The 26,856-nt window shown below is 37.4% G+C and overlaps 1 protein-coding gene across 1 annotated transcript; it reads left to right on the top strand.

Moving 5' to 3' along the window:
- The first annotated feature begins 206 nt into the window (after positions 1-206).
- TUBGCP5 (tubulin gamma complex associated protein 5) lies at positions 207-26,513 on the top strand. Its single transcript, XM_054399378.1, has 23 exons — positions 207-367; positions 3,855-3,908; positions 3,989-4,097; positions 6,959-7,055; positions 8,283-8,362; positions 8,816-8,951; positions 9,955-10,072; positions 11,424-11,513; positions 12,050-12,143; positions 12,455-12,701; positions 12,892-13,094; positions 13,750-13,865; positions 15,419-15,687; positions 16,624-16,822; positions 18,190-18,378; positions 19,314-19,496; positions 19,775-19,859; positions 19,958-20,078; positions 21,039-21,217; positions 21,962-22,087; positions 22,866-22,954; positions 24,382-24,482; positions 26,347-26,513. The coding sequence occupies exons 1-23, from the start codon at positions 207-209 to the stop codon at positions 26,415-26,417; spliced, it is 3,117 nt and encodes a 1,038-aa protein (XP_054255353.1). The 3' UTR covers positions 26,418-26,513.
- The last annotated feature ends 343 nt before the right edge of the window (positions 26,514-26,856 follow it).

The following is a 26,856-nucleotide window of genomic DNA, read 5'->3' as shown; positions in this document are numbered from 1 at the left end:
TACGCCACTTCCAGCCCCGCGCATGCGCGCTCCCCACTACCGCCTCCCTCCTCTCGAAATCCCCGCTGTGGGCAAACTCTCGCGGGAAGTCATAGGGAAGTATCGCGAGAGGTGCGCCGGCCCGCGCGGCTGTAGCGGCGGGAGGCTCCGTGGCGCCTCCCGGAGGTGTTGCCCGGGTCTCCCACCTCGCCGCGGCTGCCGCGGCCATGGCGGCACCGCTGGCTTCGCCGGGCCACCGCAGCCGCTTCGAGCAGGAGCAGGATCGGGCTGTCCGCGCGCTGGTACGCAGCGTGACCGGCTTGCCCGAGGAGGAGCTGGGCGGCGGCCCGTTCCAGACGGCGCTGAATTTCGCTTGGTCCAACTTCAGGTCAGCGCCCGTTACCCCCGCCCCGGGGAGAAGCTCTGCGGCAGTGGCGACCCCACGTTGATCGTCAGCGAAGGGGCTGAGGACGTGCGAGCGGTCTCCTCTGTCCCGCCGGAGCTCCCCGGCGCTGGTCTGAGGGACTGTGCTGTGGTGTGACTCGCCCGGCAGCCGCTGTCCCCTGCTCTCCTTCAAACAAGGAGGATGCTTTGTGGCTACTGGGCTGTGGTACAGGGCCATGGCCTGCCGTGCCTTCTGGGCATGGTGTCAGGGGAAGAGCTGGGAGCCGTTTGCGAGTCTCTGTCAGAGGGACAGTGGCTGTTAACTCTCGGTCTTCTAGGGTTTTTCTTCTGATCTGTAAAAAGGTACCCTTCGAAATCTAAAATTTTGTTTATTGGAGGGCATGAAATAGGCATGAAGAGAGCAAATAAAGAGAACTTCACCAAAATGCAATAAAGCTGCTGGCCAAGAACGCTGTGCTGCTTGAAATAAAGGTTATCAAGCCTGCAGGAGATAATGTTTGACGTTACTTGAATTTGTCATAAACATGGTCTTTATTAGCCTGGAATGCATATTATGTCTCCCTTTAATTCTATTAACTGCCGTCTAAAATGTCTGTACCAAAGTTGTGCACACTGCTTTTTCAGTTACAATATTTACCATTTCAGTGTCTGCTGACAATTTTAACAATCTATTTCCAGTTTTCCCATATTGTCACTAACTGCTGCCTCATTGGAGTTCTAAGTACATGCTTAACTTCATGCAGCAAATACCTAATCCATATAAAATCACTACTTCTTATGTTCTTTTATACTGTTTAAATAAAATTTTAAAGGTGAGCAATAGCATAACGGCATTGCATCAAGTCCAGCTCTGAATCCTAACTACTAATAAGTTCAAATAAGATTATTTTAATAACCAAATACCCATTGATCAATAGTAAAGATGGGTCTGAGGTGTGGGAGAGCTAGGTATGAACTGTAGCCAGTGTCTTGAAAAGCATAGCTTTTTGTTGAGTTCAGAGGGAGCTTGTTATATTCATCGGGAGTGCAGGAATATGGAGTTTGTAACTGTTGTATCCCAATTTCTTGTAATGCATCATAGGATTGCATTTACTGGCTTTGCAGCTCCATAAAAATAGGTGCTTTTAGTAGTCATTATTCTGAGTCTTCATGTTGATAACGGTAGCAAGGTTTCTCCAGCCAGGTAAATACAACCCGTCTTCTATCTCTTCCCTCTGTTTTGGTGACCCAGTTTGTGCAGCTGTGTGCTGTTTTAGACTGGGGAATTGTTGGCATGGAAAGAAATCGGAGTAATGCACAATAGAGGGAGTTGAAAACAGAGCCTCTGTTTAGTTCCAAGTTTATGAAACTTGTGGTTTGTATTAATCTGGTGATGTTTCTGTGTTGTAGTTCTCAAGTTCATCTGTTTCTTTCCATACATCTTCTAACTGGCCAAAAAAATGATACTTTTTATGTATATGTGTGTTAGTGTTAGGGTCATTAATTAAAGCTTTAAATAATAGACTAAAGGAATTTCACCAATAACATCCCTTCAGCTTAATTGGTCTTTTCATAGAATCATTAAGGTTGGAAAAGACTTTTAAGATCAAGTCCAACCATAACCCAACTTCCATGACCACTAAACTGAAGTGCCTAAAGTGCCACATCTACACACTTCTTGAATACCTCCAGGGATGGTGACTCCACCTGGGCAGCTTGTTCCATGCCTCACCACTCTTTCAGTAAAGAAGTTTTTCCTAATATCCAATCTAAACCTAGGAGGAAGTTCTTTACTATGAGGGTAGTGGAATAATGGGACAGGTTGCCTGAAGAGCTGATGGAGGAGAGCCTAGTCCTGGAGATGTTCAAGGTCAGGCTTGATGGGGCTCTGAGCAACCTGATCTAGTTAGAGATATCCCTGCTCACTGTAGGAGGATTGGACCAACCCAATGCATACCATGATTCTTGATGTGATGTTTATATTGCTGTCTTTTCAGTCTGTTGTTCTAAATCTTCCAGTTCTTGTATTTTGCCATTTTCTATTTGGACTAATGATTCCATATGTAAGCTAATGTGCTGTAATAAATATGAGGTAAGCTGTATTTTCTTACCCTAAATGTCAGCTACCTAGTTAATTTTAGTTTTTTTTTTCATGCTGTTTTCCCAAAGCCTTATACACAGCTCAAATCAGACTAATGGGTCTGTAGTTAAAACTATTTTTGCTGGAGGGAAGTGAGGAAATAAGCACCATATATAATAATATATAGCCACTATTTGTTGGAACAATGAGGGAGCCAGCCTCTTTTCCCTGGTGGCAAGGACGAGAGGAAATGGTTTCAAGCTGCACCAGGGAGGGTTCAGGCTGGGTGCTAGGAAATACTTCACAAAGGGAGTTTTCAAACATTGCAGTGCTCTGCCCAGGGCAGTGGTGGAGTCACTGTCCCTGGAGGTGCTTAAGCAGCATGTGGACCTGGCACTTAGGGACATGGTTTAGTGTTGACCCTTCACTGTAGGGTCAAAGGCTGGACTGGATGATCTTTGAGGTCTCTTCCAACTGGATATTTTCTGTGATTCTCTGATATATAAAAAGCAAATAAAGACATAAGCCCATTTTCTTTGAGTGTATCTTCGTGATCAAAAATCCTTGCTACCTGCCTTACAGTTTTATTTTTTAGCTAATTACTTTGACACTGAGATGATTTTAGATTGTCTTTCCAAATTCAGCCTGTTTAGCATAACTTTGCTTCTGATTCAGATCCTGTAGTTTTTGTTTCTGTTTGTGGTCACAAGATTTACCTGGTATCCAGTACAGTTGTTGGTGGGAGGTGAGGCAAAATACTGGGTTGGCTTTGAGGACCTACATATAGAGTGCTGTCACGTTCCATTCCCTGGCTTTTCTCTCTATATAACTGCAGAGCCTTATTCATATTCTCATTTCATCTGCAAAATCCATCTTGCCTTTCATGAATTCTTATTTTGTCCTTCTACATATTGCCTGGTATATCTTTATCTTGAATAAGCGCTCTTTTCTTTTAGGCACTCACCTTTACTATTTATAAAGGAGCTTCATTTGAGTTTAGAGGCCTTCCCATGTGGGTCTTTGTTTTACGTGTGCTTGTGATGCAAGTCCCAGATAATTTTTGTGCATTTGACACAGATGCCTTTGACAAAAGAGTTCTTGGCCGAGTTGCTCCACTTAATGTAACTGACAGCATACTTTAATTGCTAAGTTTGATGATATAGTAGCAATTTTCCATTCTGTTTAAGGTACTGGTTAAATGTAACCTGCACTCCATTTTTCTCTTTAAGGTTAGTCATACTCAATCCTTGAGTTAAGAGAGACTGAGAATAAATTTTGTTGATGCTTAATGCTGTTGCTGAATTAAGCATGTGTTATTAAACTAATAATGTACCTCATATGTTTTAATCAGCTTTATTTTCTTCTTTAGTTAAGCTTCCTTTGAAAACTCTAATACAGATTTCTTACACAGATTTCACCGTTTTCTTGATGTGAACAGTCACAAAGTAGAGAGGACAATAGAAGGGTAAGTTTTATGCTTATGGATTGATAATGGGTTAATTAACTTTATTAGAAGCATTTTTCTGATACTATTTTTGTTATTAGAATACATGAAAAATTGATAGTTCATTCTGACCTCGGAAAAGCTGCAAGCTGGAAAAGACTGACAGAAAAGTTTCTAAACTCGCCACTCCCCGGTGTTGAAGAAACAAAGGTATGCATGGTGCAATTTCCTTATTCTTTTTTTTCCCCAGCACTGTTATGTTTTACTGACAATGGGGACTTGTTGTTTTGGAAATTTCAGATGACTGAAATGGGGTTTTCAGTTGCAGTTCAGGTTGTGAATTTTCAGGGTTGAAATTTAGAAATGTGTTTATTGTCTTGCTAGGGCTTCCCCATGCTCTTAAAGGACATCTTATTGCAGAGCAGATGATTATACAAAAGTTGTAGCTGGAATCCAGCTGAATCTAGCTTGATTCCTACCTATTCTTGAAACAACAGTGAACTGAGCAGTTGTTGCTCTTTTGCCAATTTTTTTACCTTTAGTTCTGTCCATTGGGACATTTTGATTTTAGTATTTCCAAATGGTGTGTTCCTGCCCTTTAGCTTCTTCATTGAGACTGTATATATGTTTCACCTTTAATACACTTTGTGTGAAATCAGTTCAGGGTAAGGACTGGATGGGTATGGCAAAAGTTGTGTTACTGAGACTCTTAACACTCTGGTAGTTTAAGGATGAATTTGATCTTTGAAAACAAAGTTCCTGCTATTGGGAAATAAAAGTTTGTGATTTAAGAGGTGGTGCCCTATATAGTGATACTTTTTAATAGGCCTGTGTGTCTGATTTTACTTTCATTGAACTGACATTTATCTTTAGGTTTCCTCTAATTTGTGGGGAAAACCCTGGAACCCTCAATAGCTTACACATACCTGTTCTCTCTAGATTTTTTTTTTTTAAGTACCTTTAATTGTGTTTGTTTTGAGAGTCAAAATAAAAAACAAAACAGAAGCCCAAACAAACACTAAATATTTGAATGTTTCAAGTATCCTAAGACTTGAAAGAACCTTTTATTTTTCTTCTGAAAATGCAGTTGGGCTATAGCTGGAGATAGATACTATCTCATATTTGGGATGTTAAACTGTATTTCATTTTTAGCAGTGGCAAGTAACAGGCAAGAATGAGTATTTATCAGTTTTATGACTGGTAGGTAAAACACTAGCAGCACGTGTAATTCTGTTGACAGCCTACTGGTGTTCGTTGACAAACTCCTGTAGAGCAGGTAATGTTCAGTAGGAACGTATTATATTCCATCTATACTAGATGAGTATGATTGTGCTTTGTCAGAAATTGGGGCTCTGTTTTTTGTTTAAAAATAAGAGTAGATCTGGTACCAAGACAGCTGTAGGAACAGTTTGTGTATGTATGTCAAAGTATATAGGATGTAGATAGCAGAATCTCTTCTACTGAAGAGATTTGGAAAGTCAAAATCAGGCCAAAGAAAACCCTTTCTTCAGTAAGAAATGGTTGTGTTGTAAGCAGATATTAGGGAATAGACCATAACACAAATCTCTGCAGCAGAGCAGTGTTGGCACAGTATTCTAACCTGATGGAAGGAAGACCTCTGTTTCACAACTATATTAGTGCAGTATTGGAGTTAAAGGTGCATTTTTAATGCTTTTTGTAGCTTTTCAGGTGAGGGAAGATAATATGAGTGTGGTCTTAATGCAGGGATTTTGTCAAAAATCTTCATATAATCACAGAATTGTCAGGGTTGGAAGGAACCCCAAGGATCATCTAGTGCCAACCCCCCTGCCATGGGCAGGGACACCCTCCACTAGATCAGAGCCACATCCAGCCTGGCCTTACAAACATCCAGGGATGGGGCTTCCACCTGGGCAACCTGTTCAGTGTCTCAACACCCTCAAGGTGAAGAACTCCATCCTGACGTCTAATCTAAATGTCCCTTCCTCTAGCTTGGATCCATTTCCCATAGTCCTATTACTACCCGAGGCACTAAAGTCCCTCCCCAGCTTTCTTGTAGGGCCCCTTCAGATATTGGAAGGCCACAATAAGATCTCCTTGGAGCCTTCTCTTCTCCAAACTGAACAATCCCAATTCTCTCAGCCTGACCTTACAGGAGAGGTGCTCCAGCCCTCTGATCATCCTTGTGGCTCTTCTTTGGACACATTCCAGTGCATTAGTATCTTGTAATAGAGGCTCCAGAGCTGGACACAGTACTCCAGGTGGGGTCTCACAAGAGTGGTGTAGAGGGGGAGGATCACTTCCCTCGACTTGCTGGCTACACTTCTCTTGATGCAGCCCAGGATGTGATTGGTTTTCTGGGCTGCAAGTATACACTGGTGGCTCATGTTGAACTTCTCATCCACCAGCAGCCCAAGTCTTCTTCTTCAGGCCAGCTCTCAAGCCAGTCACTGCCCAGCCTATATCAGTGCCTGGGATTGCCCCAACCCAGATGCAGGACCCTACACTTGGTCTTGTTGAACCTCATGAGGTTGGCTTGTGCCCACCTCTCCAGCCTGTCAAGGTCCCTCTGGATGGCATCTCTTCCCTCCAGGATGGCATCCCTTCCCTCCAGTGTGTCTACTGCACCACACAGTGTGGTGTTGTCGGCAAACTTGCTGAGGGTGCACTCAGTGCCACTCAATTTAACTTCATTTTACCCTCTATTTGAAATAATCATCTGTATGAATAGAGGAATGAAGACATGGTTTCCTGTGGGCCCATCACCTGTGTCGTTCTGCTGAATGTAGCTGTCCATTACCCCTTGTCCTGTAGCAAGTTCGTACTTTTATAGTACTTCAGAGTTCCTCTTATGTTTTCTCAGTATTCACAGATTATCAGCTCAGTAAGAAGCATTTTATGCTATGGCTACTTTTGAAGTATATTGCTTGGCTAATTAGGAGGCAAAACATCAATGTTGCAGATACTCCTTTTGTAGTTCAGGACTGGGGAATGGGAACTCACATGGAGAATTCCTGCAGATAGGCTGAGTTTGTTCCTAACTAAAACCTTTATAGGCTGCTTATTGACTTGCCTTTTTTAATGTTTTAAAGACAGATACACACTATTCCATACTGTCTCTTCTGTTGTGTTTGTCTGATTCTCCATCCAACACCACCTATGTGGAAAAACCAAGAGACAAAGAAGTGGGTAAGTTTACAATATGTAATGAAAGATAAAATCCATTCATGGAATCTGACAAGGACATTTTCCCTCTCCATTTTATTACCTCCTTCATATTGAGGTGCTTTATTGATTGTCATTTTATGATTTATAGCCTGCAAATCTTTCCTACCCCAATTTATGTTACCTCACCTAGTTAATTTTCCAGCCACCCATATACCTTGGGAATTCTTTTTGCCTTGTACCGCTGTTACTTGCAAGCATTCTCCACCTATTCAGCAGTGCTTACATGCTTAAAAACAGATGAGTTTGTGTCCTCATCTGTCTTGTACCTCCATATGAGGTCTGTTGAAACAGCTGTGGTGATGTAAATTTCTATGTTCCCTATGTAGTCAAGGAAAGGGAGATACCTTTAAAGGTTTCCAGAGGGCAATCCCAGCTACTTGCTTTCTAGTGTAGGACTATTTTGCTCAGTGCCTAAAAATGAGGCTTGCGCTTAAGTTTGAGTGGATACCATCCCCCATTTGTTTACGGTGTTGTATCATAGAGTGAAAGAAGAATATTTCAGACTAACCTAAAGAAAATCTTGCATCTTAAGATTCCTTTTTGAATGATCTCTGCACATTCCCTCGGCGGTGTTTTGAATGCACTTTCAGCCCATTCCAGGAATGTGAATATGAAGAGGTTATCTCAAACAACACTAATTACAGTTGAGTAAGCTTCATGTTTAAGATATAATATATTGTAAGTGTGATTGTTATTTTTAAAGTATTACATAACACATCATGAGTATGTGGTGTCTTTTTCAGAGTAAGACAGTTCTTGCTTTATGTTGTATGCAGTTCAAGATCCATGTGCAAATGTAAATTATACATTTAGAATGTTTCCACCCAGCTAAATGGAACTAGTCACAATAAGTGATGTTGCATGTTTTTTCTGGGATTGAAGTTTAGGGTAGTGTAACATTGTACAGGTAAATGTGCTGATGGCACACTATGTTGCGTATTTTGAGCGTGTAAGCAACAAGATTGAGAATTAATAGATAAGGAATATATGTGGTTGATATGTCACCATTTACATGTCTGAAAATGTGTAACCTTGTAAAGGAACAGTGGTGTAACCTTAAGTGGAACGGAAGGCTTTTTTTTTTAGATCTAGAGTAACAACATGATTTTAGCTTTGGAAATGTTTTTACAGGAAAAGGAAATCACAGTTACATAATGTTTACATTTTTTATGTTTATACCTTTCTTAGAAAAGGAAGAAGAATTTGATTGGGGAAAATATTTGATGGAAGGAGAAGAAATTTACTTTGGTCCTGGTATAGAAACACCAGTAAGTAACTTCTTGAAGTGAGTAACTCAACTGTATAAACTGGTTTGGAGTATGTTGGAGACCTGATTGGTATGGTCTGTGTGATTCTGCTCTGTTGCTTCTTACTTCATACCAAGAAATATATGCAGACTCAAGTACAGTTACACTGAAACGAATTTGTTCTTCATCATGTTTTGCAATTAAACTGGTTCCTTTTGCTGACCCCTGCCTGCTCCTGTAAGAACTTCTTGTAATTCTGTGATCTCCAGTTTTCTCATTTTTCTGGATTTTAATGTTACATATAACTTCAACCCGTCTCTGTCAGATGGTTCAGTTAGTCTTAGTGCCCTGAATTTATTTGGTAGTGACAGAAAGAAAAGAGTTTATGTTGTGCTTCTCTTGTCAATAGGAAGTGAATATAGATCTGTCTGTTATATTGTACTGCAATGTACCAGGCTTTGTTGTGCTTCATAGGATTGGTCTGAAGAAAGTGAAGAGGAGGAAGATACTCAGCCTTTAAGCAGGGAAGACTCGGGTATTCAAGTGGATAGGACACCTTTAGAAGACCAAGATCCAAATAAGAAAGCAGTACCTAATGTTTCCTGGAAAGGTTAGAATAAGCATAATTCTTACAGTGTGGTCATATATACTCAAATTTAGCAAGCTAATGCAGCTTAATTTATTATTCCTTAAAAAGGTATTATGTTTTAGACTTGTACTTTTAAGGTGTACTACTATTTTATATTTTTAGCAGTAAAGAAGCAGTATGGAAGCTTTGATCTGATGTCTGCTGATGCTGATGGAGAAGTCTTTGTTTGTAGAAATGTACATGGTTATTCCAATGTAGCATGTAGTTTTATGAGTATAATGTAATGTTTTGTTTATTAAGTTTCAAAATGATGACACAATTTGCTTGACAACAGAAACATTTGATTTGGTTCTGTGTACAAAGCATTAAAAAAAAAAAGTTTATGTAATTAAAACACTAGTGGCTTAGACTTGAATATTGGCTTCTGCATACAGTGTTGTTGTGTGCAAGATACCTTGTATAAAAAGACTGCATAATAATCATACGTTGTATAAGTAGTAGCTCTCTAACTGAGATTAGATAAATTTTCATGGTAACCACAAAAGGAAAAAATCCACATTTTTAAGTCAAGTACTAAATGCATAGTGAAAAGGAACATAGTGACGATGTTTGTGATATCTGGCAGTTTGTCTTTCTAAGTCAGCTTGGTTTTGTATACAACATTTGAGAATTACTGGAGACCAAAGCAGACTTTCAGAAGAAAATTTGGAAACTGCCTAAATCTCCTGAATTAATTTTTTAGGATTTTTGTAATTTTTAAGAGATGAGACATTTCTAAGAAGATTAGTTTGTGCACAGTAGTATTGTACATGTAAATGCAGTGAAGTGTAAATAGTTGAGTTGTAACTTGTATGAAAAAATCTGTGATGCTGCAGCTGAGAGGACAGGCTCATTAATAACTTGTTCCTGGGTGATCCATGATGCTGCAGCTGAGCGGATAGGCTTATTAATAGCTTTTTCCTGGGTTTTGTAAGCATTTCCTGAATAAAAAAACCACCTCACTGCCTGCCACGTGTTCTCACAGTTGGTGAAGCTGATGCTCGCAGCTGGTTGGAGCAGCATGTAGTTCCTCAGTACTGGACAGGAAGAGCTCCTCGCTTTTCTCATAGTTTGCACTTGCATTCCAACCTGGCTGCAGTCTGGTAAGAAAATAGTTCACTTATGCATTTCTTACTGGCATATAAAGCTAAATAATGACTTTATTAAGCATCTTCACTGTAGAAGCATAAAGTTACTATAGTTATTACTGATTTAGTTAAAAACAGAATTTAAAGGCTATGAATTAATAAGGTAAACAAACAAGCTGCGGGGTTTTTTTCTGTTAATATATTTATTTTATTTTTATTGTATTTGTATATCAGAGAGAGAGAGAGATATGTTATTTTTTCAAAGAAGCAAATGTAATTGTTGAATTTTGTTTGGTATGACCCTTACAAAAGTCTGTGAGGAACTAATAGAAGTGGGTTGTAAGCGGTCCTGGAAATTAGAAGATCCCTAAAGCCTAACTTTTTATTTGGGTTTGGTGCCTCTCTTCCATATTTACTCTTAAACACAGATTTTGTGTGGGAAAGGAACATAAAGTATATTATCACGTTCCACTGTGATTTTGGAAAGAAAATTAGAAGGAAGTTCAATTAAGAAAAAAAAACAAAAACCCAAACCTGAATCTTCCCTCTGTCCTGAATTCTGATGTAGCAGTATTGCATTAATACAGATCATTAGATTTGTCTTCCATTCCTTAATTTGATGAATTTCTTCATCAAGGTGTTAAATTTATTTTAGTGTTGATTGATTATCTTGCCAATTAGGAAAGAAAATTCATAGTGAATATTAGGAAACCAGTAACATAAAGCAACACTGTTGCAGCATGTTACATATATGTAAACAACCAGTATTACTTAATTTGAATTTTTAAATTTTGAACATGATTGCCTAAGTTTTGCCACTGGTGATATTAATGAGTCAAAAATGCTACAGGTACAATTAATTGTTCTGTACTTTGCTAAAATGTTAAAAATACTGTGGAAGGTTTACAGTGCGTTACATAACTTGGCATCATAAGGGAAGGTTGTGAAAGTTTTAATTTCTTAACTAAACTTGGTCTAAAGTGAATTTTCTTGTATGGGTTAGAGAAATGAATATTTTACTTTTTAGCATAGTATTTTTAAAAGAAAGTGACTTGTTTTCGTGTTACTCTATGTGAAATAATAAAATAATCAAGAATTAAAAAAAAAGAAAAAAAAGAAAAAAACCCCAAACAATAAACCCCAAAACAACCCAGATTCACTGCTTCAAGAATTTGAATGCTTTCCATAGTATTTTGGAAACAAACTCTGCTTTTGCTTGTATACTTAAAATGCCCCCATGAACATTGAATTTACCCAGATATAATTAGAATAAAACTGAGCCTTAAGATTATTGCTTCACTTTTACTTTTAGGCAATTCAGTTGTTATTTCAGCCATTAAATTGTTTTAATTTCCTTTCCAATAAGGGACCACCATTTGTATACCAGTGATGCTTTATATGTGCCAGAAGAGAGAACGTTAGTCACTGAAACTCAGGTTATACGGGAAACACTTTGGTAAGAGCAACATCAAAAAGCTTGTATTTTAACTCTTAGTATTTCTCTCAAGGAAATGAAAGACTTATCTTTGAAGTTGTGTCTGAAGGAAGAATTATTACTAAGCTTTTAGCTTGCACCATCACTGGCAATAGAGGTACTGCTTACGTGTGTTAACCCCTCAGAGTCACAAAGAAGAAAGTAGCAAACTGCTTCTGGTATGTATTGGTTCTTCAAGTCTAACTGTTAAGAAGAACCAACTTGTTCTTATCCTGCCCTTTAATACAGTGTCCAGTTATAGGAAGTGTGTTTGAATTGTGCCATAGCTGGGAATACTGCAACCTGAAAGGAATCATAGGAGATATTTACTTGATGCCAGTGTTTTATTGTTCTTGTTCTAGCAACAATTTACACTACAAATAGCATTGTAGTTATCTGTGATCGCTTTGTGTTTGAAGAAAAGCAGCTTGTAGGCAAGGGAGAGCTAATTCTTTATATATATATAATTGTGAGCCCTTTAAGGGGGGAAATTACTACTCTCTCTGTTTCTTTTCAAGGCTACTTTCAGGAGTGAAAAAGCTTTTTATATTTGAGCTGAATGACGGAAAAGTGGCTGTGCAGAATGATATTATTGTAACTCATTTAACCCATGTAAGTTGTTTCTAAATCTCAACTGAATATATCTGTCATTAGAAAGATGTGATTTTGAGGAATTGGATATTAAGCTACTTGTGGGAAAAATCACACTTTCACAATTGTGTTTTCACTAAATTAGCAAAATCTGACAATAAAACTGAATGGGCTGCTCCCGTATCTGAGAATGTGGTGAAGTGATTGAGGTGGCAGAATTTTATTACTTTAATTCATTGTGTAAGTTTTGGGTTTGTAAAACAATTTTCATTATTTTAATTTTCAAAGAAATTTTCATTAAATGATTCTAAGAAGTGTTTGCACTTTTCCAGAATTGCCTGAGATCTGTGTTGGAGCAGATAGCGGCATATGGTCAAGTTGTGTTTAGACTACAGAAGTTTATTGATGAAGTGATGGGTCACAGTCCGGAAAGCATAATGCAGGGAACGGTTTCCACTCCAAAGAAAACTACCGAAGCCCCATTCAGAACCTACCAAGCTTTCATGTGGGCCTTGTATAAATATTTCATTAGCTTTAAAGAAGAACTTACTGAAATTGAAAAATGCATAATCAACAAAGGTAAAGTGCAAAGGACATTTTACAAGAGGGGGGCACAGAAGGAAATTGTTGTAGGAGGGAAACATGAAAAACATGATGGAGATGCATTTTGAAACTGTGAAAGATGCCATGATGCATTTTAAAGCCTCATTAATAACATTGACAAAATCTGATTTTCTGATGGCTGTTACCTTTGTTGTTGTTTTCCCAGATAAAACAGTCACACTTTCAATAGTAATAGATAAGTTGTCTCCCCGACTGGCACAGCTGAAGGTGCTTCACAAAGTTTTCAGCACGGGAGTAGCAGAAGTGCCACCTGACACTAGAAATGTTGTACGAGCATCTCACCTGCTTAATACTCTCTACAAGGCAATTCTTGAATATGACAGTGTTGGAGAAGCATCTGAACAAACGGTAGAGAAAAAATGTTCCTTTCTTAATAGAACAGCATGCTAGAAAATTTAATAACCTCAATTTCTTAATGTGGCCTTCAGCTTCAGAGAGTTGAGGGCAAGTCTCATAGTCATAGTGTATTACTGTTTTCTGACATCAGCCCATTCAACCTAGACAAAATCAGGTTTATGAAGAGATTAGCAGCAATGTCTTTTTAGGACTGAGGGGAGGAACTGTGAAGAATCAGAGGCCAGGAAACTGTTATGAAAGAGAGACCTTTGGAATAACTTTCCCTCTTATTTTCTTCAGAGTTTGGGTTTCTTACGGTAATTTGGTGATTATACTACTGAAAATGTAGTAGATGGCATGATGTTCTTTGGTTTCCCTGTTTTATATGTTACAAAACCAGAGAATGTTTTATGACTATCCCCCTAACTGTTTAAGAGATGCTAGAGTGAAAAAAGAAACAAGAGGAAGCATGCACAATAGGGCATTAAAATACTAAGGCTGTAATTTTCAGTTGAACATTTTATCTTCAAAAATCTTAAGTGTAGCTAAGTGTATTTTACAAATGATAATTTCACAATTAAGAGGTTAGGTTTTGCTACATTGTTTCTGATGCTTACTATAAAAACATTCACTCAGTTGTTCCTTTTTTTTCCCCTTTTAAATATAGGTATCACTTCTGTTCTCTCTCTGGGTTGAAACTGTGAGGCCGTACTTACAGACAGTGGACGAGTGGATAGTCCATGGTAATTTGTTTGATCCTGCAAAGGAGTTTATTATTCAGAGGTAGGAATGCTGATGCTAGACACACACAATGCTGTGCAAGTATGAATACAAAACCTCCTGTAGAGCCTAGGAAGTAAAGGGTGACAATAACAGTAGGTCCTTCACATTTTTTATTTTACTGAAGTAGAATTAATTTCTAAACTCATGCTTTTATAATTTGTCACAAACTTCCTATTAATACAGTTATGGAGCCCTGCTAGTTATTGCTCTGGAATAAAAATAAATCTGTTTTGTTTTGTTTTCCATCAATAATAATAATCAGCAGTCTGACTCCTAGTGTCTTGACTTTTTAAAAAGCAATTAACCATTTTTCAAAACCAAGACATTTGCAAAAATTAAAAAATTTACATTTTAATTCTGCTACTAATCCTGTAGTTGTTATAAATCAAATGCTATTTTGAAATAAAATAGTTATTGCTTCCAACTTGTAATACAAGTTAATATGATGTCTTCAATTACATGCACATATTCTAAATGTTATTTGATCTGTTAATTTTATTTTTTTGTTTGTATGCTACTTTTTGCTGGTCCTTTTTTTGAGGGCTTGAAGTGTAAAGTGAATGTAGAAATTAGAATTTCGGCCTGCAGTTACAAAGCTGTTTCCCAATATCTGCCAAACTTAAGTGAACCTCTGCCTGTTAAAGCAGGCCACAGTGAGCATGAAGTAAGGGAACAGCTCTAATACCACTCTAGTAAATCCTTTGGTCTTTGACATCCTTGACTTTTCTTTGTGTGGTTCTGTAGTTGTGCTGTCAGTGCTGCCAACAGGTAAGATTTTAACTTTTATGTATATTTGTGCTTCATCGTAATTATCTGTTTTAGGTCGTTTTCCATCTGACTTCAAAAACCAAACTGTATTTATGATGTAAACAACACAAAAAAGCAAAGTGAACTAAGAATTTAGTTTGATCTACTCTAGAATTTTTCAGCTTTCCCAGTAGTATTTGCTTCATTGTAGGTTTTAAATAAATCTGCAAGTCAATGACTAACCATTTTGTTATTAAGTTTGCATGCCACTGTGAATAAAGTTAACTTCTGGGACAAATCTAATAGTTACTCTGTTTGCCTTGTTTTGGGGATTTTTTTTGTTCATACAATTATCTCCTGTGAGCTATCGCTACCATCTGTTTTAGAGGTGTTTTGATAATTTGTGATAGGACAAGGGGCAATGGATGTAAACTACACCACAGGAAGTTCCTCAATGTGAGGAAAAACTTCCTTACTGTAAGGGTCACAGAGCACTGGAACAGGCTCTCCAGAGAGTTTGTGGAGTCTCCTTCACTGGAGACTTTCAAGGCCTGTCTGGATGCATTCCTATGTGACCTCTGCTGGATTATATGTTCCTGCTCTGGCAGTGGGGTTGGACTCAAAGATCTCCAGAGGTCCCTTCCAACTCCTAATCATGTGATCCTGTAAATGGCCTTACTTTGTATAGTTTTGAAAGTGCTTCTTGGCTATTCTGAGAGAAAGGCAAAGATGACAGGCATTTTCCAGTAACGAAGCTTTGTCTTTTGACAAGGGAAACACTCCTCACCTCTTCATTTTTTTTGCAGAAATAAAAATGTTCCGGTTAATCACAGGGACTTTTGGTATGCTACCTACACTCTATATAGTGTGTCAGAGAAGACAGAGAATGAGGAGAAGATGAGTGATAATGCCAGCGCCAGTTCTGGCAGTGATCAGGCCCCTTCAAGCACACAACACACTATGGTCTCATTCCTGAAACCTGTGCTAAAGCAAATCATCATGGCTGGAAAATCCATGCAGTTGTTGAAGAATCTTCAATGCAAAGATGGCTCTCCACAGCAGACCGCATCAAGAGGTGAGGTGTCAGTTTGCAGACCCTCGTACATTAGAGTATGAGTATACTTTTCATAATAGTGTTTCCTTGGTAATAGAATACTCCATCTTGAATGCCAGTGTTGTGACTGGTAACTTCAGATCTGATTGAAAACTCTCTTCCAATGCAAATGTGTGAGAAGAGCAAAGTGAATGAAAATTCAATGTTCCCTTTGCTTTTTATGGCTTTAAATTTTTCTTAAACTTGTTTTCATGTACTTGCAAAGTATTTTTTTGTTTGTTGTGAAATAAAGGAAACCAACTTTTATGTTCTAATAGTAAACTTTTATTTTATTAAATAGTTGTTTTCCATTACTAAGTGGTTGAATAATTCTGACTTAGCATGTGGAACTTTCTATGTCTTTAAAAAAATACTATTAATAATCTGATGAAATAAAGTTTGATATTTAGAATCTTTGAATGGTTGCAAAACATACTACAACAGTGTAGGCAATTATCTTGATTTATATTTTTTTTTTTTAGGAAACAAAAATAAAGTAGAGATGGTTACATTATTTGGGAGACTGTCTAGGTTTATTTCCTCCTTTGGTGTGAGAGTATAATTTATTCTAGTTAATACTGAAGGAGTGTTTCAGGGGCTAAGTACAAATTGCCTTTACACCTAAAGGCGGAAATTTTCCAACAATCTCATAAATACTTTGTATTTCAGACACCCATTCAGCAATCCACTTGAACATATGCCTGACTTAGGCATAAATCTAGTCCTACTGTTTCAGCAATGCTTATTTAAATATGTATTCAAGTGTTTTTCTGAACGGTGGCCTAAATTTGGTTTGGTTTGGTTTTGTTTTGTTTTCTCAAAGTTAGCAAGTAAATGTTGGACTGTGGAGTTATTCTAGTTCGGATGATGATTTCTCTTAGAACAAAATCTTACTGTGGAATGTGTTGCCTGATTTAGATGCTGAACGAAAGAGTTTGTATACACTCTTCTTGGAATCGGTGCAGTCCCGTCTGCGGCACGGCGAAGAGTCTGTTCCAGACATTATTACAGAACAGCAGGCCACAAAGCAGAGCCTGATAAAGATGCAGTCTATAGCAGAAAGACATTTGGAACTGGATGATGTTCATGACCCACTGCTGGCTATTAATTTTGCCAGGTAAATGAATGATCTCCTTAAGAGCAGTGTTCTGCCTGGTGATATTTTGTAGAAATTTTTATTGCTGTTGCTGAAAGCAAGCACAGAATAAAGAGGAGTACCAACAGGCAGTGAGAGAAGCTAAATTAGCACTATCTTTGTGCTGAGTTAAAGAAAAATAATTAAAATCACTGAAGAATCTGAGTAGCAGACGTGAATAACGTCGGTTAACACAGAAAGTGGGAGAAGTTTTTATCATAACAGACTTTTATCAAGTAAGTGTTTTAATAGCGAACACTTGTAAATTCTAAACTACTGAATGTGCTTGCTTGGAATTTGTACACAATGTCTTTGATTTGCAGAAAGCATATTGTTTGAAGAATGTGGCTTAAGTGCTGTACTTAATTTAAATTTCAAAAGCCTTCAAAAATTCATGTTAATTGTATAAAAATCCTTCATTATTCATAATGAGGGAAGTCATGTAGTGATTATAAATGTCATGGAAATTAACAGAAAAGACACTCTGAAAATCTTATTTTGTGACTGCGAAGAAGAAAACAGCTATATGTGTTCTGCCTAAACACTAGCTGATGATTTACTTGTTTTCAGGTCTAGGAGGACTTTGTTTTAAAGAAATCATAATTAAAAGTAGATAAGACTATTACTTCCTTTGTTCATTGGGACTATTTTATGTGTCAAAATTGATAGATGAATTCAAAGTCTGTCTCATACAGTCTGTCTCAGCATAGTTGCTCAGAGCCAGGTATCCTCTTACAGTGGCTTCAGCTAGCAAGTACCTTATTGCAAGTTATTAAAATAATTTGATCTTTTCTGTGACAAAATAGTTAAACTTAGTAAATGTAGTCTGAAAATATTCTTTTCCCATGATATAATATTACAGACAATATATAGGGAACCCCATATTTGAGGCTCCTCAGACCAGTTCCCTCTGTGTGTGTGGTGTTTTTTTGTTTGTTTGGGTTTTGGTTTGTGGCTGCTGCTTACATTTATACTCGGATTCTTTAATTTTCTTTTCTGGGACGTTCATCTGGCTGCTGTATGTGCACAATATACTTTTTTTAAGTTTCTATGATACTGAGTTTGTTTATTAAGCTGTATAGCGTTTCAACTTGGCTGTTGCTTTTTCAAGGATTATTCCTTGAGTAATTACGTGATTACAGTATGTCTGCTTGTACAAAAACAATATGAAGGATCACTTAATAGATTGGATATGTATTATAGTTATGAAACAGCTTTTATTATGTCTGCACTACTTATTTTGGAGAAGAGGATCCAATTTTGATTAAAAATTTTGAAGGTATGCCATTTTTGTTTTATATATTGTATGAATTATGAACCTCCTGTAAGTAGTTTGCTTTATTTTGAAGATTATATTTGGAACAGAGTGACTTTCACGAGAAGTTTACTGGTGGAGATGTTTGTGTGGATAGATCCTCAGAATCTGTGACCTGCCAGACTTTTGAACTCACATTGAGGTCTTGCCTTTATCCGCACATACACAAGCAATACTTGGAATGCTGTGGTAATCTAATGCAAACTTTGAAGAAGGATTATAGGTAAGAAAGTTTTCCCTTAAACAGTTGTTTAAATTGCCACTGGTATGTCATAGGCTGAAAGCAGGAATGTTATGTTGTGTTTCTACTACAATTTAATAATCAATACAATAAAATCATTAAGGAGGAAAAGGGGGACCTAACAGGAGAGAATCCTGGGTGAAAACTTGGTCTGTCTTAACAGCAAAGCTATCACTTGTTTTCAGTGGATATTCAGTAGGGAAATTACTTTAAACGGAACTTTTAATAGCATGATCATTTGAAAGTGGAAGACAAATTTTAGGAAAACAATGTATTTGGTTGACATGAGATTCAATTATGATACCATAAAATCTGACAAAATAATATAATCTGACATATAATATGTGGTACTTTTATATTACTTAGAAGAAAGTGGGCTGTTCATTTTACCTTTCAGGTGGTCATAAATTGTCATACTTGAAATATTTGATGTATTTATAGTCACAATTCTTGTGAGAGGTGGGGTGGTACTATTCTTCCTACTTTACCTGAAAAGGGAAAGCCATACCATAATTTTCTGGGGCTCCATATTAAAGTCTCTTCTTAAACAGACCTCTCTCTGAAATTGCATTCCCCTCTCTGTTTATGGAGAGGGACTGGATTTCCAGACTCTTAAACTGTTTTTCAAAATGGCCTGGCCTGTAAGACAGCTGAATACCAGGGCGTTTTTGTTGAAGTTGGTGCATCTGTTCAAGTTTACAGGGCAAACATGGCTTGGTTATTTCATTTTATTTGAATGTATGTGAAAGCTGTCTTGAGAATTAAGCTAAGAATTTACTGTGGACTTCATCAATTTTATGTTCAATACTGGATTCTTGTGGTTAATAGATTTAGGATTTTTGTTTCTGTAACAGTTCTGTTTGATTTCACTTGTATGGTTAAGACTGAGAAAATATTATATATTTTCTCCTTTTCAGGCTTGTAGAATATTTGCAGGCAATGAGAAACTTTTTCTTACTTGAAGCTGGAGATACCATGTATGACTTCTATACATCTATTTTTGACAAAATTAGAGAAAAGGAAGCTTGGCAGAATCTTTCTTTCTTAAATGTTCAGCTTCAAGAAGCAGTTGGGCAACGCTATCCAGAAGATAGTTCAAGGTAAAGTAGGGAATCCGTCAAAATATGGTTTAGTTATGTTTCTTTCATGCTTACCTATACTAATATACTTAACTTGCATTGTGCAATACAGTACTAATTCCTGTGTACTTATTACAATAATCTGTTTTAATGAAGTTCTCAGCTGTTGTCATCTCTTCTACCCAAGCCCACCAGATTAAATCAGTTAGTATTTAGCAATAAGAAATTTAAATAAGATTAAACTAGCCACTAATTTAAAACAGATCACCACCAATTAAATTACTTGTTTCTTTGCATAGGTTATCTATATCATTTGAAGCTGTTGACGCAGCAAAGAAGAAACTCCCTGTCCACACCTTAGATGGCCTGACACTGAGTTACAAGGTAGTGAGTTAATGTTGCTGTAGTTCTTATTCTAGAACAGATTTGAAATGTTTTATTAAAGTGACTTTTTTATTTTGTCTTCACTATCCTCTCCTTAGGTTCCTTGGCCTGTGGATATAGTTATAAGCTTAGAGTGTCAAAAAATTTACAATCAAGTTTTTCTGCTCTTACTGCAAATAAAGTGGGCTAAGTATAGTCTAGATGTTCTACGATTTGATGGTAAGAAACTTTCTTAATGAAAGATACTCAAAAAACTTGTTCTGTGGTCTAAGGATGTAAACAGTTTGCTGCTTTCTGCAGTAAGTGGTATAAACCAGTCAATTTTTATTCATTCTGTAAAATATATTCATCTCTATTAGCTTTGCAAATTAGATACATTAAGCAGGGCATGTTTTTCAGTTCTTTTCAGCCTTAATGAATGAATAAATACTGTTTATTCATGGATATCCTCTGTCTCTGGCACAGGTGTAGTTAGTTATATAGGAAGTTATTACTTCAGACCTTGCAGTTGAAAGGTCTGTTTGGCGCACCCTAATATTTTGCTTTGTGTACAGTTCAAGTTTTCATGAATAGTACCTTGCAAATGAGTCAAGAAAACAAGATCAAAACCATAAAATAGATAGTTTTGAATAAATAATCTAAGCTACAATTTAAATATTCGGAGGTCGTAGAAAGAGATCTCTTAGCATTTTTCTTCATCAGGTTAATGCTTATACTCTTCCTGTCCCATGTAAAGTGGAATCATACTTCCTGTTGTAGAAAAATAAACCAGAAAGCTGATGGGTTCATTTGTATTTTATATATCAGTTAAGTAACTCTTCCTAAAAGTATACAGGTTTCTGTTGTTTGAGTATGGCTTTGTGCTTATGCCTTTTCCACTTTGTGGAGATAGTATACACATTAAAAATAAATGTAGATTTTAATGTTTTTTTTTTTTTAATCCTTTTTACATACTCTTTAGCTGTTAATTAGCATTTTCTATTCAAGTATTTATCAAATTGCATTGTACATATACTGTCAATTCAGTATCTTGTTGCTATATTTTAATAACACATCTGAATTGCAAGAAAAATCTTATGTGCAGAGTAGTAAGATATAACAGATTTCATTAAGTAACATTCTAGCCATTGTTTGTCTTTGGAAGCACTTCGATATGATACTGTTGCCTTTTATTTTTAGAACTAGTCTGTGCCGCAGAAAATCCACAGGTTAAGGAAGGACCTTCACTAGAACAAGGAACACTTCCTGTATTTGGACCACAAACTGAAAGTATAAAACAACAAATACATCGCATGTTCCTCTTAAGAGTGAAACTTATGCATTTTGTTAACAGCCTGCACAACTACATCATGACAAGGGTGTGTCTTGTGACAAAATTTCATTTATAGTAAGAACTTGTAACTGGAGGTGAAGTATTAATTTTCATTTAAAAATAAAAGGCAAAATCGTAGTCTAATGTCCGTCCTGCAAAATGATTTTGAACTTAAACACATTTCATTTCTAACTTGCCAGTTCTAAATCAGTAATTCTAAAAATGCATTAGAAGTTTGACATGCATATGACATTTGGGTATTATTAGTTCTTTTTGATTGTCTCTCCCAGTACTAGATGACTGAAGCACAATCATGTATAAATAGTTTTCTGTGAGCTGTTACACTCTTAGGAGTTGTTATAAAAGTGTTATTACAGACATTTTAGTTAAAGGTATCCTTCTCAAAAGACTCCTTAATACACAGATCCAAAAGTGTATACACGACTTCTCAAATTCAAAGGCGATACCTGTAGTTTCGTATCTACTCTGCCCCCCCCCCATTTTTTTTTCCTGTAATAAAACTAGTACACTCCAAATCAGCTCCTCCAGGGACAGTTTGTCTGCCCTTGTGCAGTAACAGTATTCCTTTGTATATGATGAATGTCATTGTGCAGTTATGAGAAGAGCTTCAATTTTTTGCTATATTGATGTTCAGATGATAAGCCTAAAATTTGAAAGGGATGAATGAATGAATCAGGCAATTTTAGGCTCTTAAAATAAGTAATATTGCACGAGAGTCTTAAGCACTGTGTGCAACATGGAGTTTAATAACTATGGTCTCCTCTTTAAGATTCTTCACAGTACAGGCTTGGAGTTTCAACACCAGGTAGAAGAAGCTAAAGATCTGGATCAGTTGATAAAGATTCATTACAGATATCTATCTACAATCCATGACCGCTGCCTCCTGAGAGAAAAGGTGGGTAAGGAAAAATTTGAGTATTGTACAGAGCTTACCAGGACAAGAAAGTAGTTCAGTACTGATTATGCTGTTTTGCAGTTCATACATACTAAACAATGTACAGATACTCTTGAGGAAACGGTAACACAGAGCTAACACTGAGATCTGATTTCCTTTACAAGTCTGTCATGGATTGAGTTGAACCTGCTGCTGTTATTCATACCATGCTGCAGTCATGCCAGTTTCAAAAATGAAAGTGCTAACTGGAGCAAATTATTATGGGGCTTGAAGTTCAGATTGCAGCATGGGAGGCTTCCTGTTTCAGTTGCTGCTTCTGGGTTCTGGTTTCCTTGGGTGTACTGTCTTTTCTGCAGGCATGGTGGCAGAAGGAGTGGGAGTCAGGTAGCTGCTTGTTTTGTTTTTCTGTTTTATGCTGTTTTATTTTTCCTGTATTTTACTGTGCTTCTGCAAAATAGGCTTAGCTAAGGTAATCATCTATTGTATTATTTAATTAGATTATTAGTGAAGGTAATCACGTATTGTGCTTATGGTGTCTTATGATACATTAAACACGTATCTCTTTATCTCAGCCCTGAGTTTTTGTGTGTTACTCTTCCCCTTACTTTTGTGTTGGGAGAGCAGGCAGGTTAGCCCTTGCACTAAACCATTACAAAGGCTCAGCTCAATCAAGAAGAGAAGATAAAATTAAATTCTTTATGGCATGGAGTACCTTTGTATTGATTATTATGGTTAACGATGAATTTGTGACTGTTCCTTGTTTTAATTGTTATTTTAGGTGAGCTCTGTGAAAGAAGCTATAATGAAAGTGTTAAATTTAGTACTGATGTTTGCAGACCGTTGGCAGGCTGGTTTAGGGGCTTGGAAGTAAGTATACCTACCTAAAATTCTATGTGATCTTAATTTCATAGCTCAGAACAGGATTTCAAGATTTTTTTTTTCTGTGAAATAACAGGGCTTTGCTCAGTGTTTAACAGCAGACACCAAAGGCTAATTGGTATTTCTTAGCAAAAATGAAATTTGTTTTAGATAGAACTTAACAATTTTCATGGACTTGGGTAAGCTTAGAGTTTTCTACTTAAAAAGGTAGCCAGTGTATAACTTCTAAGTGTTTGAAAAGATTGTAGAGCATAGCAGCAAAAAGGGTTTTCTTTTCCTTCATATATGTTCATAGTGATAAAATGAGAGGTCTACAGGTTTGGTTTATGGTCATGTTTCATGATGATGATTTAAAATTGTAGGCAGGTAGCAGCTGACATTCTTTAACTGGTTTATGAAAAGTAGGATTATTTAGCTTGGTCTTTATTGTAGAAGGCAATAAATACTTGTTTTTCTTAAAAATCCTCTAATCTCTAAAACCTTATTTTTCTAGTCTGCACTGTCCAAATAATAAAGGGTTTTTTTAAAAAAACATGGTAAAGATGTGAAGCTATTGAAATCAGTGGAAGTTTTTACTTTGGAGTCAAGATTCTCGTGCAGAATGCTCGATCAAATTAGTTCAAATGCTCAAGTTTTACAAATAACAGAAAATCTAAAGTTATGTTTTTACATCCTTTTGTATAGTACAACCTGGGATGAGTGTCATAGTTGGGATTTGTAGAAAAGATGTTTGCTTCCTTTTGACTCATGATTGAAGTTAGAAATCTATTTGTAATTTCCAAGATCAGTGTGTTGGTCCATAGAGTTGTTCTTCACTAACCCATCCCTTAGAAGAGATTAAAAATAAATTCTGATATTTATTTTTTAGACTAGAATGGGGCAATTTGGTTGGTAGGGACCTACAATGATGATCTATTCAAACTGCCTGACTGTTTCAGGACTGACCAAAAGTTTAAGCATTTTGTTAGAGCTGTTGTCCAAATGTCTGTTTACAGACTTGGGGCATCAATCACTTCTCTAGGAAGCCTGTGTCAGGGTTCAACCACCTTCTTCGTAAAGAAATGTCTCCTAATGCTTAAAGGAGGGGAACCATAGGGGCTGGGAATGGCTGTCTTGAAATACAAAGCTATATAGGAATAATAGCTGTCAGTTGGAACCACACAGTTCTTTCTAGTTACTGCAGAGATTTCTAAGATGATGAGGAAATGATTGACACCATTTTAATAGTGCTCATGTATTCCAGTCAAAATAGCCTTTGGCGTTTAGGAGTGTTATACACAGACATAACTGAAATCTTGTGAGTTCAAGTCAGAATGCAATGGAAAGAGTATTTCTGTTATTTACCATGAAGTTTTGGTCATATTTTGAAGATAATTGTGGCTAGTGTGTTAAGCATTCCTCTGTTTAACTTGTAGGATGGAATCCATAGAGAAGATGGAATCTGATTTTAAAAACTGTCACATGTTCCTTGTAACTGTTCTCAACAAAGCTGTCTGTCGAGGCTCTTTTCCTCACTGTAAGTACCTGAGGCTGTTCACATACTCGCACTTACTGGGACACAAGTTTTACTATGAAAATGTATTTACATTTTCATCTTCTCTAATGCTTATCAGTACATCTTCAAGAGCCTCATTTTGTGAGGTATTTCAGAGGGACATGGCAGCTTGCTTCTTAATCAGTTAACTTCATTTTTATTTTTTGTTAGGGTATTTGTAGCATGCGTTTTTGATGATACCTATCTTCAGTCTACGTGTTTTCTGACGAGGGGATGGGGATGTCAAGCAGGCAACAAGCAGTTTTCTAAACAAATGGATGAAACTTAAGTTTGGGAGGGCATAGAAGACCATTCTGTTTGTGGATGAGAGCAGTGCTACATCTTGAACAGATAAAATTTTAGTATTGTGGTGCTGCAGTTGCAACTGCACTGAGGTCTTGGCTCTGCCCATCTACTGGAATTTGCTTCTTCAGTTGCAGAAGCAGCAGAAGTCATGTCTGTGATTCTACTTTCTGCCTATTTATTAGCTTGCACTGCTGATCAGTGCCAAGGGGCAGCTGCTGAATGGGGTTAGCTGGGATGTAGATGTATGTTCTAACGTGTTTCTGAAAGAGGTAATTCCTGGCATTGCTGCTACTCAGTCTAGGAGAGCTTGTCTGCAAGAAGATTCTGTAAGAATGGCTTTATTGCATAACCCCTCACGTTTGACTTTTGTGTTTTGGGTTTGTTTGTTTTTATAGAATCACAGAATTGTCAGGGTTGGAAGGAACCTCAAGGATCATTTAGTGCCAACCCCTCTGCCATGAGCAGGGACACCTCACACTAGATCAGGTTGCTCAGAGCCACATCCAGCCTGGCCTTAAAAACCTCCAGGGATGGGGCTTCTACCACCTCTGTGGGCAACCTGTTCTGGTGTCTCACCACCCTCATGGTGAAGAACTTCTTCCTAACATCCAATCTGAATCTAACCATTGCTAGTTTAGCTCCCTTCCCTCTAGTCCGAACATCCCAACATCCTAAAAAGTCCGTCACCAGCTTTCTTTTAGGCCCCCTTCAGATACTGGAAGGCCACAATAAAGTCTCCTTGGAGCCTTCTCTTCTCCAAACTGAACAGTCCCAACTCTCTCAGTCTGTCTTCATAGGAGAGGTGCTCCAGCCCTCTGATCATCCTCGTGGCCCTACTCTAGACGTGCTACATCACGTCCATATCTTTCTTGTAATAGGGGCTCCAGAAGTGGATGCAGTACTCCAGGTGGGGTCTCACCAGAATGGAGTAGAGGGGGAGAATCACCTCCCTTGACCCGCTGGCTGCACTTTTCTTGATGCAGCCCAGAATATAATTGGCTTTCTGGGCTGCACACACTGCTGGCTCAAGTTGAGCTTCTCATCCACCAGCACCCCAAGTCCTTTTCTTCAGGGCTGCTCTCAAGCCAGTCACTGCCCAGCCTGTATCAGTGCCTGGGATTGCCCCAACCCAGATGCAGGACCTTGCACTTGGTCCTGTTAAACTTCATGAGGTTGGCTTGGGCTTGGTTTTTTTTTTTTTTAATGCATGAATGTTATTGGTTTTGGGTTTTTTTTGGGGAGGGGGGGTTGGTGTTTTTTTTTTTTTGTTCTTTTTTCTTGCCAGCAGTTAGTATTTCACATTAAGGAGCTCGTTTCTTATTAATTCTTACTACTTGAAACATCCAGTGGATGGCTGCTGCTGAAATTGGTGGAATTTCGTCTGTCAGAGCTTCATCTATGGTCTTAAATCCTACATTGTTACGATTTATAAAATAAAAAAATATCTTCCTTTTAAACTACAGAATTGAATATTGCAATAAATACTTGCAGATTGCTGCAAATGCAAATATTAACTACTTCTTTGTGGTTTTGTTTGCAGTGGAATCTTTGGCTTTGTCACTGATGGCTGGCATGGAACAAAGTTACCACCTGAGTCCATTGAATTATTAAATAACTGAAAGGAGCATTTATGATGAAACTCCCTTGTTAAAAAAATGTAAGCATTTTACACTCCAGTTTGAAATGTGTATAGCTAAATGAGGCTGATAGTTTGGAGCTGTGTAAAATATTTGAAAATGTAAATAATGTACAGGTACTGAAATGTATTGGTTGTATTGGCAGTATTTTTCTCTGTATGTATATGCCTCAACATCAAAAACCATGTACAGTGTGAAATTCATCCTGTGTAAACAATCTTGCTTGAAAATGCATAAAATTTATTTTGTGCTGTAAAAAGCCTGATTTTTTTATTTATTATTAATAATTACTAATTTACTTTTTCTGGTGTGATGTTTGGTTGTTAATCAAAATGTAAGTTAATGGTTGACCTTTTATCCTTTTAAAAAAAGGGTAAGACCTATTCATCTTATTTCTTTAGTGGTTCTTAAGA

This window comes from Indicator indicator, chromosome 1 (genome assembly GCF_027791375.1).
Source record: "Indicator indicator isolate 239-I01 chromosome 1, UM_Iind_1.1, whole genome shotgun sequence".
NCBI classification, from domain to species: domain Eukaryota; kingdom Metazoa; phylum Chordata; class Aves; order Piciformes; family Indicatoridae; genus Indicator; species Indicator indicator.
Note: the sequence above shows the minus strand (reverse complement) of the source record. Positions and strands in the feature narration are given on the sequence as shown.